This window comes from Hylobates moloch, unplaced genomic scaffold, assembly GCF_009828535.3.
Source record: "Hylobates moloch isolate HMO894 unplaced genomic scaffold, HMol_V3 SCAFFOLD_6, whole genome shotgun sequence".
In the NCBI taxonomy this organism is placed as follows: Eukaryota; Metazoa; Chordata; class Mammalia; order Primates; family Hylobatidae; genus Hylobates; species Hylobates moloch.
The window spans coordinates 119,944,947-119,959,048 of record NW_026652281.1 but is presented as its reverse complement, the minus strand read 5'-3'; the positions used below and the strand labels follow the sequence as shown (position 1 = coordinate 119,959,048).

The 14,102-nt window shown below is 40.4% G+C and overlaps 1 protein-coding gene across 11 annotated transcripts in view; it reads right to left on the bottom strand.

The window, feature by feature from the left end:
- The window catches only part of ARHGAP26 (Rho GTPase activating protein 26), a 477,291-nt gene that overhangs the window by 295,415 nt on the left and 167,774 nt on the right, over positions 1 to 14,102 (bottom strand). For all 11 annotated transcript variants that reach the window (XR_009213838.1, XM_032158217.2, XM_032158220.2 and 8 more), the window contains exon 11: positions 6,224 to 6,302. Coding sequence is in view for 10 of the 11 variants with exons in the window: in XM_032158217.2 (XP_032014108.1) it covers positions 6,224 to 6,302 (79 nt within the window). In the remaining variant the exon portion in view is untranslated. The remainder of the gene's footprint in view (positions 1 to 6,223; positions 6,303 to 14,102) is intronic.

Sequence of the window (14,102 nt, the reverse complement as noted above, 5' to 3'; positions counted from 1 at the left end):
TATGTAGTTGCAACAGTGACCCTATTGTTTGTCAACCCAGATTTAACAGAAAGTGAAAAAATCCAGCAGAATCATTTCAAAGCTTTATCTATCTGACTAGTTAACTTTGTTGTTTTTTAAAGTTATAATTTCATACTATTATAAAAATAGTACTGTCCTGTGAATCCTTTGCCCTACTTCCCCCCATAATCCAATGATACTATCTTTTAAAACTATAACATAGCATCAAAACCAGAAAATTGTCACTAGCACAATATTGTTAACTAGACTATACACTTTGTTCAAACTCCATCAGTTTTGACATGAGTTCATCTGTGTGTATGTAGGATTGTACAGAAGTATACACATATACTTTGCTGTAGTTTCTCATAACTACTTTAATATGGTTTCATATAACTAACCACCAAGATCAAAACACAGAACTATTCCATCACCACCAAGGACTTGCTTGTGCTACCCCCTTTATAGTTGCTTCCTACTTCCAATGTCCATATACCCTGGAAATCACTATTCCATTCTCCATTTCTAAAACTGTCACTTCAAAAATGTTACAAAATTAAAGTATATTTTTTTGAGATTGGCCTTTTTCATTTAGCATAATGCTCCTAAGATGCAACCGGCTGTTGTGTACCAACAGTTCATTTCTTTCCATTGCCAAACAGTATTCTATTGCATGGATGTACCAGTTTGTTTAACTGTTCACCCATTAAAGGACATCCATAGTATTTCCAGTATCGAGCTATTATGAATAAAGCTGCTGTGAGGGAGGTTTATGCATACAGGTTTTTGTGCGAACAGAAGTTTTCATTTCTCTGGATTAAATGCCCCAGAACAATTGCCGTGTCATAGAGTAACTGCAATATTTAGTTTTAGAAACTGCCAAGTGACTTGCCAGCAAGGCTGTTTCATTTTACCTTCCCACCAGCAATGTATAGAAGATCCAATTTCTCTGCATCCTTGCCAGCATTCAGTATTTTCACTACTTTTAATTTTAGTCATTCTGGAAGGTGATAGTTCATAGTGGTTTTAGATTGCATTTCCCTAATGACTAATGATATTGAACATCTTTTCCTGTGCTTATTCGCCATATTCTCTTTGGTAAAATGTCTCCTTGTGTCTTTTGCCCTTTTTCTAACTGGACTGTTTCTCTTTAGCTGTTAAGTTTTGAGAGTTTTTATTTATTTATTTAATCCTAGATCTAAAAAGAACTAGACGTAAATAAGTCCCTTATCAGATCTGTTTTTGCAAATTCTGTAGTTTCTACCATTCTGTAGACTGCCTTTTCATCCTCTTAACAGGGTCTTTCACAAACAAAGCAAAAGCTTTTAATTTTGATGACGAAAATTTTATCCATTTTTTATTTTATGGGTTGTGTATGCTTTTGGCATTGCATCTAAAAACTCTTCATCTAGTCCTAGATTCCACATATTCTTCTAAAAGTTTTAAAGTGTTACATTTTACATTAAATCTATCATCCATTCTGAATTAAATTTTGTATAAGATATGAGGTTTAAGTCAAGGCCTTTTGTTTTTTTTTTGCCTATGGATGTTTAGTTTTAAAAAGCACCATTTCTCAAAAAAACTATCCTTCCTCCATTGAACTGCTTTTGCACCTCTGTCAAAAATCAATTGGGCATATTTGTGTGAGTCTATTTCTGGGTTTTTTATTCTGTTCCATTGATCTATGTGTCTATCCCTCTGTCAATACCACAGTCTTGATTACTGTCACTAAAAAGAAAGTCTTAAAATAGGGTAGAGAGACTACTTCTAATTCATTCTTCTTTTTTAAAATTGTCTTATCTATTTTGGTTTCAGTGCCTTTATATACAAATTTTAGAACAAGCTTCTCTGTATCTATAAGAAATCTTGCTGTGATTCTAATAGGAACAGCATTAAACCTATAATCATTCTGGGGAGAACTGACATCTTTACTATGTTGATTTTTCCAATCCATTAATGTCTCTCCATTTACTTAGACCCTCTTTAGTTTCTTTCATCAGCAGTTTGTAATTTCCAACATACAGGTCCTCTACATGTTTAATTAGGTTTATACCTAGTCCCTTCATTTTTGGGGAGACTATCAATGGTGTTATGCTTTTAACTTTGATCACCACATGATTATGGCTAATCTATAGAAATATGACTGATTTTGTGTATGTGTCTATCTTGTATCCTGTGACCTTGCTGAACTCACCTACTAATTATAGAGGGTGTGTGTGTGTCTGTGTGTGTGTGTATTCCTCGGGATTTTCTACATAGACAATTGTGTTCTCTGAAAGTGGGGGCAGTTGTATACCTTTCTTTCCAATCTGTACGCCTGTTGTATTACTTTCTTGCCCTACTGCACTGGCTAGGACTTCCAGTCCTCTGCTGAGTAAGAGTGGTGAGAGCAAACACCCTCAACTTGTTCCTAGTCTTAGGGGGAAAGCATTCAATCTTCTACCCTAATTATGATGTTAGCGGTAAACTTGGTGTTTCCACCCTTGGCCAAGTATCAAAGAGGAAGTTTTCTGAAGATAAAGTTCAAAGGAACATACATCTGAGATTAAGTAGAAACTGTGTTGCTTTTCTTGACTAGTGTCTACCTCCTTCCCTCATACAACAATGCTTTTTCTCTCAGAGGACGATGACCTTCCGCCACCATTTATACAGCTCCAGTGCAATGGGCACATGAGTAAGTTCTGGTCAATTCATCCATCCTAGCCTCTGGACCAAGTAGTTAGTCCAATAAAATCCAAATAAAGAACTTTTTTGGAATGATTACATAAAAGCTCTCTTTCCACTAGACTTACAGATCAGGGATCAACAAACTATGTATGGCCCATGACCCAAATCAAGCCAGCCATCTGTTTTTGTAAATAAAGTTTTATTGAAACGAGGCTATATCTATTCATTTACATATTGTCCATGGCAGCTTTTTAGCCACAGCAGCAAAGTTAGTAGCTACAACCACGACCACATGGCCCACAAAGCCTAAAATACTATCTGGCCCATTACAGAAAAGGTTATTGACCCCGGTTTTTAATAATCAGATGTAAGCTTGGAATGAATAGTAAGGAAGCATCTCACCACTCTATGAAAAGAACATGTTGGAAAATGAAGCCAATACAAAAGAGGAAACCAACTCCAAATATTATGTAAGTTCCCAGATTCGGATGAGCCACAGACTATTAGACTCCAGTATCTTTCAGTTATGTAACCCAATAAATCCAGCTTTTCCTCAAGTTTGAATTGAGTTTCCTATATTTGAATTAAAATAATTCAAATTTAGTATATAAAATCCATAATGCTTATTGTAGGAAGACAATTCTAATTTCTTCCTCCATTATATGTCCATCAACACCATAAAGACATTCAATATTTCTTTAGACTAGGATATGACTGTGTATTAAAAAAGTATGATTTAATGCTAAAACTAAATTTAACATTTAAAAATGAAATGTTGCAAAATCAACTGATTTGGGACTCATTTAGCTTTTCTTTGTTTTTCAACCAACCATCCTAAGGTATTATTGGACAATGAAAGAACAAAAAGAACAGAAACTAAAATTAACCCCCTCCAAAAAAAAAAAAAAAAAAAAAAAAAACCACAAACACCAAATACTCCATCAAAGAACAACTGAGATAGAAGTATAAATCAGAAGATAGTTGCCACTATAACATCTCCCTGAAATAAGGCAACGACACTAACACCAACTAGAGAAAGAGCTAACTAGAGAAAACCAAAGCTCCCACGGGGACAGACTTAACTAATTAGGGAGATGGTGATTAAAGCTGGAGCTGCTAATTGTCTACTGGACATATATCTCTAGTAATGTCCCCTAGAGGCTTTCAGCAATGGGAGACAAAATTAAGCCTAGTATTACTGTCAATTACACAGACATCATTTGTCTATATTTATCTCTCTCTTTAGGAAACTAAAAAGCACACAGAAGTCTGGTTTTCAGTGCAAGCTATATGTTCCTGTGAGGAAATAATTTTATATCATGTTTAGAAACAAAATTATTTTGTGTTTAAACTTGTTTTAATTTGTACATTCTGGAGCAAGAAGATGTTTCTTTCAACAGCACACTTTCCATCTGCAGAGGCCAGATGTTAATCTACAGGAAAACTGAAGCGGTTAGTAAGAAGACCAATTATACACAGACAGAGAACAAACATCTAAGTGGTGGGGAAGAGAGGATGGGGAGGCTTAAAATGGAATTAATTGGTGAGGCAGTTTTAGAACTCCAGCTTATCGGGGGCAGGGGGAGAGATAGTAGTGGGTTTGGGTTTTTTTGTTGTTGTGTTGTTGTAATTTGGCTTTTTTTGCCCATACCAAGAATAGAATGTCATACAGGATTGTTCTTCCTGGGCATTTCCTCCCCTAGGAGTTGAAGAATCATTCAAGGGAGTGAGTGAAAGTACTGTAAAAATGAACTGAGAATTCTTAGAAGGCAATTTGAAATTTTATCTCCATTAAAGATGAAAACCAAGTATGTCTAGGATTAGACATGGGTCAAATTCTAGCTTTGCCACTAGGATGGAGACTGCCAACTATTCACAGTATCCTTTCTTTGAAGTAATAACATGTCCAGGGTCCTAGCAGGGCCCATGACTGCCTATGTCATGGGCCTAGGTTTCCCAGCCTGCTTTGCAGGTAGATGTGGCTGTACCATTATGTTTGAGCCAATGGAGGTGACGTGTGTATCTTCTGGGTCCTTTGAAATGCTTTCATCCTCATTTTCTGGCTGGAAAATGGCAATAACTGGAGCAATGTGGGAAGCCGTGGGCTGAGGATAGCAGAATGACCCTACTAGGCATGGACTCCTCCCTTCTCGGCTCTAAGAGAGAAATACACTTACCTATCTTACATAAGCCACTGTACTTCGGAGTCTCTCTGTTATAGCAACCTAGCCTGTACCCTACTAATACAGCCATTTACTATCTGTGCTACTTGGGGCAAGTTATTTAACCTCTCTAAGCTTCGGTTTCCTCATCTATAAAATGGAATCACAGCACTTATTTCATTAAGTGCTAAAAGAAATAAACAGGTTAAGAGATGTAATGTGCTCAATCCTGTGCCTAACATGCAAAAATGTGTTCAACAAATGGTAGATAATGCTAGCAAAAAGAAAGACCTACTTGGGAAGCTTCTTTCAAAGGCCTTTGACATCAAACAGCTATTGTGCCCATAAAGCCTCAAAGGTAGAAATGTATATCTGGCTTTGAGGGTTCCTATGGGTAACAACGTATTCAGAGACAATCAGAGCTATCTTATATTTTAGCCCAGCAGAAGAATTAAGATTAAATAATGCTTAATTATAGTTTAGCAAATTGTGCCTAAATCATTAGTTATTTAAATCTTTAAGAGATCTTGCTCTATATTATTAAATGTCATACAATACTAGCTATTTCTTTATGCTTAGTTGACTACGTCCCATGTTTGTATAAAATATGGCTGAGTAGAAAGGTACATAATCTATGTTGCCAGACCACCTCACCAGGGTAAGTTGAGAAAGAGACACACAAATCAGCTGGCATTATCCAGCTTGACACAAAGAGTTCTATAGTCAATGGAGCCCATGGCCTACTTCTTCCTTGCACACATTTCCTCCCTTTGGACAGTACCTGTGTAAGTATCAATTACTGGCCCTGTGGCATTGTAGATTCTTTTTCTCTTTTGTTGGTGGCGCATGGTTAGACTGTACTCTTACGATTTCTGCAACCTTGAGATTTGCTGAACACTGGAGTTGAGATCTTTGGAACTAAGATAAGACGACTCAATGATTCCAGGGCTCTTATGGATTTTACACGTCACAAGATGCAGAACAACTACAGGATTACATCACCCAGCTGAGGCCAGCATCACTGAAATGGCAGCAGGGATCATATTACCAGGCTCACCTCCCTCCATCCACCCTGATAATGGGAGGATGCTTATAAAGGGAGATAAGTAACTACGGGAGGCTGAACCAGAAATCAATGATAAAAGATGGGAGTTCTGGTGTAATTCTATGCAGAAGCCATGGCTTAGGACAGAGAGGCCAAAGCTCAAGAACTACATCTATACAGAAGCAATATCAATATCCACAAACATAAACCTAGGAATAAAAACCCACCTCTGGTACATTGGTTTCAAGAACCCAAGGCTTTAGAACAACAGCAAAAGTCACTGCACTAGGGAAGCAACAAACAACTCAGGGCCTTCATTCTTGCTCTACTTCCCTGAATTGTTACTTACAGGTTCCCGGCCATCCATGGCTTCCATCCAGAGCCTCCGGTCCTCTTCTGACAATGCTTGCATGGTGATAACCCCTGGCCTGCAGAAAAAGGAGGGACATGGATATGAAACCAGTGCCACATGTAGAGAGATTGGTGAAGGCAAATCTCAAACATCCACTCAAAAGAGTCAGTGGTTGCTAGGGTTAACAACACAAAGAGGGGCACAACACTCGGCTTTACTAAGCCACCTTCTACTCTCAAAAAGGACGGCCCAAATTCCTCTCAGTCAGCCCATCTCCCTCAGAGAGGCAGAAACACAGAAGACATGATCCTATTTTACAGGTAAGGGACTTAGAGGAGTTAAGTGATTCCTTTAGACGTTGTTCAATTCCTTGAAATCTTACTCATTTCTAGACCTCAAAATGCTTAACAGAGTATTTTACTCACGGTAGAAATGCAATAAATGTTTGTGGAAGTGAATGGAATTACTGGACTCAAGACAAAAAAAAAGAGGAGAAAACATCTAAGCTGGAGGCATGTTTGTCTCCTAATATCTAGTCCACTGCTTCTAAACTGCTTCAGACATGGAGAAGTTTTATGGTGGTCATCATCTTGGTAGTTATGATTAAATGTGCACAGTATTTTTAAAAAATGAATACTTAATCATGTCAGGTGCTAAGTATTTTACATGCATGAGATCATTTCACTCACTGAAATCTGCTTGCTCTCTAAAACTCAGCACAAGCCCTCCAGAAGACATGCACACAATATCAAACGGGTTTTGTTCAGTTCCCAACACAAATGGTACTCCACAGAAAAAAGAGACTGTGCCATAAAAACGACCTTGGGAGAAGCGGCTGAAAGCCCTCTATGCCCATTAAAGCAGGAGTTCTTCATTTAGGGTGAAGATAGATCCCAGAGTGTCCCCAAACCACCTCCTCCTCTCCCTCAAATGTATGTGGATTTTTCTGTAGAAACAATTCAAATTGTCCGTCAGATTCTCAAAGAGAACTGCAACCCTCAAAAAGTTAAGAATTGCTAGTTAAAACCATCCTCTTTAAAATTTGAGACAGCCTAAAAAGGAAGAAGAGGTCCACTGAGCAAGAACTGAAGTCCGATTCCTGTCTGAGTACACAAACACTGCTAATGATCATACAACAACATGGTATGAAAACCACACAGGCTGAGCAACACCCTGAGCCGCACAAGCCTGGGCCCCATAAGCACCCAAGCCTGGTCATTCTCACCCACCCATCATCTCTGCTTCTGGCTTATAGTTATAGTTCCAATGAATATACTAAACCTATTTGTGTTTAATATAATTTAAAAGTCACATTTGATTCTTTTCATTAATCATCCCTCAAAATCCCCTTAAAAAAAAAAGTTAGAGCTGTGGGCATGTAAATACAGACGGGTTGGGGATACAAAGGGCATGGGGTGGGGGTGTGAATGTGTGAGGGTGTAAATGTGTGTGGGGTCGGGAGAGACAGACAGAGAGGGAAAGCACGCAAAAAAGCAAGAGAAGAGAGTGAGAAAACAAGCAAGAGACAGAAAGGGGAATGGGGGTGTATGTGGGTGGGAGGAGGGGTAGGCAGCTAGATGGGTGGGCGTGTTGATGATGGTGGAACACTGATCCCAAGAGGATGGTCATTCCCATGAAGGTCACACTGGGACTGGCAAAATAATACAAAGATGACTCAGAAGATGGAATAACTCTTCTCTCCATGAGCACCTCACAGGACTCACCCTCCTCTTCTCAGAAATTCTCATTCTCAGTCCCAACCAAGTGCCCACTTCCCACCATCAGCCCATTCAGTATACCAGACTCAGTGGGTATCTGCAGACAGCTGACAGTGGTGGCTCCACAGAACTGACCCTGTGGCTCGAGGGCACAATGGACTGATTCTACCCTTCTACCTTTCTCTAAAGACCAAGTACAACATCTTAATAGCTTTGAAACAAAATGCCTCTGCAGCTACTGTCTATTGCAGAACTCTCAAGTCTCTGGTTTTGGGTCTTTGAGTGTTGCTGTAGGTGCTGCTCCTGTACCACCTGCTTCAGAATCAGACATTCCCTTAACATGGAGATTCCAGCCCAACCCCACTCTACTCAATCTGAACTGGGCTGTGCCTGGGAACTTGGATTTTAACCAACTCCCCAGGTGATCTTGATGCAGAGTTAAGTTTGAGGCCCACACCCTGGGCTGTCCACTCCATCCCCACTCTTTTCCTTCCTGTTCCCCCTGCCCTAGAGAGCAAAGTTACCCTCCTTTCTGCAGTGAGGTCAAGGAGCCAACATGTCTCTAGTTCGTTTCCTGCTAATGGCTCACCAGCAAACAGTGAGATCACACGAGCTGTCTACATACCAAGGTCTCAAGGGCTCATATATATTACATCAACTTCATGGCACACAGTGTGAGATTTCCACCCCGAGCCACAAAGAGGAAGTTCGACAACCTCAGAGGCTGTGAAGGGTGGGCCACTTGGCCTTGGTAACCAGGAAAGTCAACAGGATTTGTTTTCATTCCAAGAAGAAATATCAAAATACAAGTTCTTTTCCACATGTGGTCTTGTTCCCTTTTGGAGAGGAAGTGGGGTAGGGGACGGATTCACATGTCTTACATGTGAATTTCCAAGAACCAAGGTAAAAAGGGTGAACTATCTTTATTCTAGAGTAAAACAATAACTTTCTTTCCATATTTACCTTTCTTATGTCCCTACTAACAACTATCCCTCAAAACAAAATAAAACAAGCAAAACCCTCAATGACCCTCCATTTTCCATGTCAGTCTCTATACAATAGCATACTTTGAGACCTTCTCTTACAGGATGTCAATTTAGTTCATGTTTGAAACGCATGTGGTTCTTCATAGCAAAAAATGGGCAGAGCAGGGGAGACACAGAAGAGAGAGATTAAAAGTAAGAGGATAGGCTGGGCCCAGTGGCTAACGTCAATCCCAGCACTTTGGAAGGCTGAGGTGGGCGGATCACAAGGTCAAGCGATCAAGACAATCCTGGCCAACATAGTGAAACCCTGTCTCTACTAAAAAATACAAAAATTAGCTGGGCTTGGTGGCACGCACCTGTAGTCCCAGCTACTCAGGAGGCTGAGGCAGGAAAATTGCTTGAACCAAGGAGGCGGAGGCTGCAGTGAGCCAAGATCATGCCACTGCACTCCAGCCTGGCGACAGAGCGAGACTCCATCTCAAAATAAAAAAAGAAGGAGGATAATATGGAATGAGGAAGGGAACATATAAAACAATGAAAGAGAAATGGAGTAAATGATCAGAGTTCTTTTTACCTCTACAAAGAATTGTGAGCCTATTAGACCCACTACAATAAAAGAACAGTAATAATTATAACCCAGCAGTATATGCCAGTTGCTGTGCTGAGCACTATGTATAAATTAATTCACCTAATCTTCACAGCTACATCATGAGAAAAGTATATTCTTATTATTCCCCTTTAGCAGATGAGAAAACCAAGGCTCAGAGAGGTTAAGTATCTTGTCCACAATCACAGAGCTGGCAAGATACAGAGCCAGGATGTGAACACAGGCATTCCAACTCTTAACTCTTGTGCACAATGCCATGGCAAATGTGATGGCACCACAGCCCCCAGAGAGCTCATGTTGACCACCCAAGTCCTCTGGTGTCAAAATCAGCCATGCACTTCTGCAAACACCTTAGTGAGCTCCTGCATGGGATTAAATGAGATTGAATGATAAAGAGCTCTGTAAAAACCTGAAGTGCTTCATAAATATGAGGGCTTACAACGCTACTCTAGGCAAACAGCTAATCCAAAACAAGAATTCAATAGCGTCCAGAATAACTGGGGCTTACTTTCTATAGAAGTGGTTCTCCATGTTTTATCTGTCTTAAAATACTCAAGAGACAGAAAGGCAATTAGTTTTAAAAACACACACACACACACACAAAAAGTCCTAATCATAAAGAAAAAATATTGAAAAATTGGACTTCACCAAAATGAAGAACTTACACTCATCAAAAGATGAATTTAATTACTGAATTACTTTTATTTAAAAAAATCAAAAGTCAAACCAGAGTGAGAGAAGATATCTGTAATGTCTATCTCCTACAAGAATCATATCCAGAATATGTAAAGAATGTCTACAAGTAAGTAAGAACAAATGAACCACCTAATACAATAAATACTTGAATAAGCACTTCATAAAAGAGGACATCCAAATGGCCAATAAGGCTAAGAAATAGAGCCCAAACTGATTACTTATGAGGAAAATGTGATTAAAACCACAATGAGATATAACAAGTACCTCCCTGAATAGAGGGCATTAGAAGGCCACCAATAACCAATACTGGCAAAAAATGTAGAGTAACTGGGACTCTCATACATTGCTGGTGGGAGAATAAGTTGATGGAACTACTTTGGCAATATCTGCTAGAACTAAACATACACCTGCCCTGTGACCTAGCAATTCTACCTCTATATATATACTCAAGAGAAATGAGTGCATATGTCCACTAAAAGACGCATTCAGGAATACCTGCAGTTTTCTTTAGAATAGCTAAAAATTGCAAAAACAACAACAAATAAATATCCATTGATAAATGGATAAACTTGTATATTTGAACAATGGCATACCATACAACAATTTTTTTTTAAAAAAGTCAACTACTGCTAAATGCAACAACACAAATGAATCTCAAAGACATAATGATGAGGGAAAGAAGCCAGACACAAAAGATTATGTGACTGTGTGACTCCACTTCTATGATGTTCAAATATTTGCAAAACTCATCTATGGCAACAGAAGTCAGAAGAGTGATTTTTTTTTTTTTTTTGAAAAGAGATATGGGCAATGACTGAGAAGGGGCACAAGGGTATCTCCTGGAGTGACAGAAACATTCTATATCTTCATCTGGGTGGTTACACAGTTGTGTGTGTATAAAAAGTTATTAAAGTGGGTGGAGCCAAGATGGCCGAATAGGAACAGCTCCGGTCTCCAGCTCCCAGCCCCAGCGACACAGAAGACGGATGATTTCTGCATTTCTACTTGAGGTACCGGTTTCATCTCACTAGGGAGTGCCTAACAGTGGGTGCAGGACAGTCGGTGAAGCGCACTGTGCGCGAGCCGAAGCAGGGCGAGGCATTGCCTCACTCGGGAAGCGCAAGGGGTCAGGGAGTTCCCTTTCCTAGTCAAAGAAAGGGGAAACAGACGGCACCTGGAATATCGGGTCAGTCCCACCCCAATACTGCGCTTTTCCAACGGGCCTGGAAAACGGCACACTAGGAGATTGTGTCCCGCACCTGGCTCGGAGGGTCCTGTGCCCACGGAGTCTCGCTGATAGCTAGCACAGCAGTCTGAGATCAAGCTGCAAGGCGGCAGCGAGGCTGGGGGAGGGGCGCCCGCCATTGCCCAGGCTTGCTTAGGTAAACAAAGCAGCCAGGAAGCTCGAACTGGGTGGAGCCCACCACAGCTCAAGGAGGCCTGCCTGCCTCTATAGGCTCCACCTCTGGGGGCAGGGCACAGACAAACAAAAACTCAGCAAGAACCTCCACAGACTTAAAGGTCCCTGTCTGACTGACAGCTTTGAAGAGAGTAGTGGTTCTCCCAGCACGCAGCTGGAGATCTGAGAACGGACAGACTGCCTCCTAAAGTGGGTCCCTCACCCCTGAGCAGCCTAACTGGGAGGCACCCCCCCAGTAGGGACAGACTGACACCTCATTCAACCGGGTACTCCTCTGAGACAAAACTTTCAGACGAACTATCAGACAGCTGAATTTGTGGTCTCACGAAAATCCGCTGTTCTGCAGCCACCGCTGCTGACACCCAGCCAAACAGGGTCTGGAGTGGACCTCTAGTAAACTCCAACAGACCTGCAGCTGAGGGTCCTGTCTGGTAGAAGGAAAACTAACAAACAGAAAGGACATCCACACCAAAAACCCATCTGTACATCTCCATCATCAAAGACCAAAAGTAGATAAAACCACAAAGATGGGGAAAAAACAGAACAAAAAAACTGGAAACTCTAAAAAACAGAGCACCTCTCCTCCTCCAAAGGAACGCAGTTCCTCACCAGCAACGGAACAAAGCTGGATGGAGGATGACTTTGATGAGTTGAGAGAAGAAGGCTTCAGACGATCAAACTACTCTGAGCTACGAGAGGAAATTCAAAACAATAGCAAAGAAGTTAAAAACTTTGAAAAAATATTAGAAGAATGGATAACTAGAATAACCAATGGAGAGAAGGGCTTAAAGGAGCTGATGGAGATGAAAGCCAAGTTTCGAGAACTACGCGAAGATTGCAGAAGCCTCAGTAGCAGATGCGATCAACTGGAAGAAAGGGTATCGCTGATGGAAGATGAAATGAATGAAATGAAGAGAGAAGGGAAGTTTAGAGAAAAAAGAATAAAAAGAAATGAACAAAGCCTCCGAGAAATTTGGGACTATGTGAAAAGACCAAACCTACGTCTGATTGGTGTACCTGAAAATGATGGGGAGAATGGAACCAAGTTGGAAAACACTCTGCAAGATATTATCCAGGAGAACTTCCCCAATCTAGCAAGGCAGGCCAGCATTCAGATTCAGGAAATACAGAGAACGCCACAAAGATACTCCTCGAGAAGGGCAACTCCAAGACACATAATTGTCAGATTCACCAAAGTTGAAATGAAGGAAAAAATGTTAAGGGCAGCCAGAGAGAAAGGTCGGGTTACCCACAAAGGGAAGCCCATCAGACTAACAGCTGATCTCTCAGCAGAAACTCTACAAGCCAGAAGAGAGTGGGGGCCGATATTCAACATTCTTAAAGAAAAGAATTTTCAACCCAGAATTTGCTATCCCGCCAAACTAAGCTTCATAAGTGAAGGATAAATAAAATACTTTACAGACAAGCAAACGCTGAGTGATTTTGTCACCACCAGGCCTGCCCTAAAAGAGCTCCTGAAGGAAGCACTAAACATGGAAAGGAACAACCGGTACCAGCCACTGCAAAAACATGCCAAATTGTAAAGACCATCGAGGCTAGGAAGAAACAATAGCAACTAACGAGCAAAATAACCAACTAACATCATAATGACAGGACCAGATTCACACATAACAATATTAACGTTAAATGTAAATGGGCTAAATGCTCCAATTAAAAGACACAGACTGGCAAACTGGATAAGGAGTCAGGACCCATCAGTGTGCTGTATTCAGGAAACCCATCTCACGTGCAGAGACACACATAGACTCAAAATAAAGGGATGGAGGAAGATCTATCAAGCAACTGGAAAACAAAAAAAGGCAGGGGTTGCAATCCTAGTCTCTGATAAAATAGACTTTAAACCAACAAAGATCAAAAGAGACAAAGAAGGCCATTACATAATGGTAAAGGGATCAATTCAACAAGAAGAGCTAACTATCCTAAATATATATGCACCCAACACAGGAGCACCCAGATTCATAAAGCAAGTCCTCAGTGACCTACAAAGGGACTTAAACTCCCACACAATAATAATGGGAGATTTTAACACCCCACTGTCAACATTAGACAGATCAACGAGACAGAAAGTTAACAAGGATATCCAGGAATTGAACTCAGCTCTACATAAAGTGGACCTAATAGACATCTACAGAACTCTCCACCCCAAGTCAACAGAATATACATTTTTTTCAGCACCACACCACACCTATTCCAAAATTGACCACATAGTTGGAAGTAAAGCTCTCCTCAGCAAATGTAAAAGAACAGAAATTATAACAAACTGTCTCTCAGACCACAGTGCAATCAAACTAGAACTCAGGATTAAGAAATTCACTCAAAACCGCTCAACTACATGGAAACTGAACAACCTGCTCCTGAATGACTATTGGGTACATAATGAAATGAAGGCAGAAATAAAGATGTTCTTTGAAACCAACGAGAACAAAGA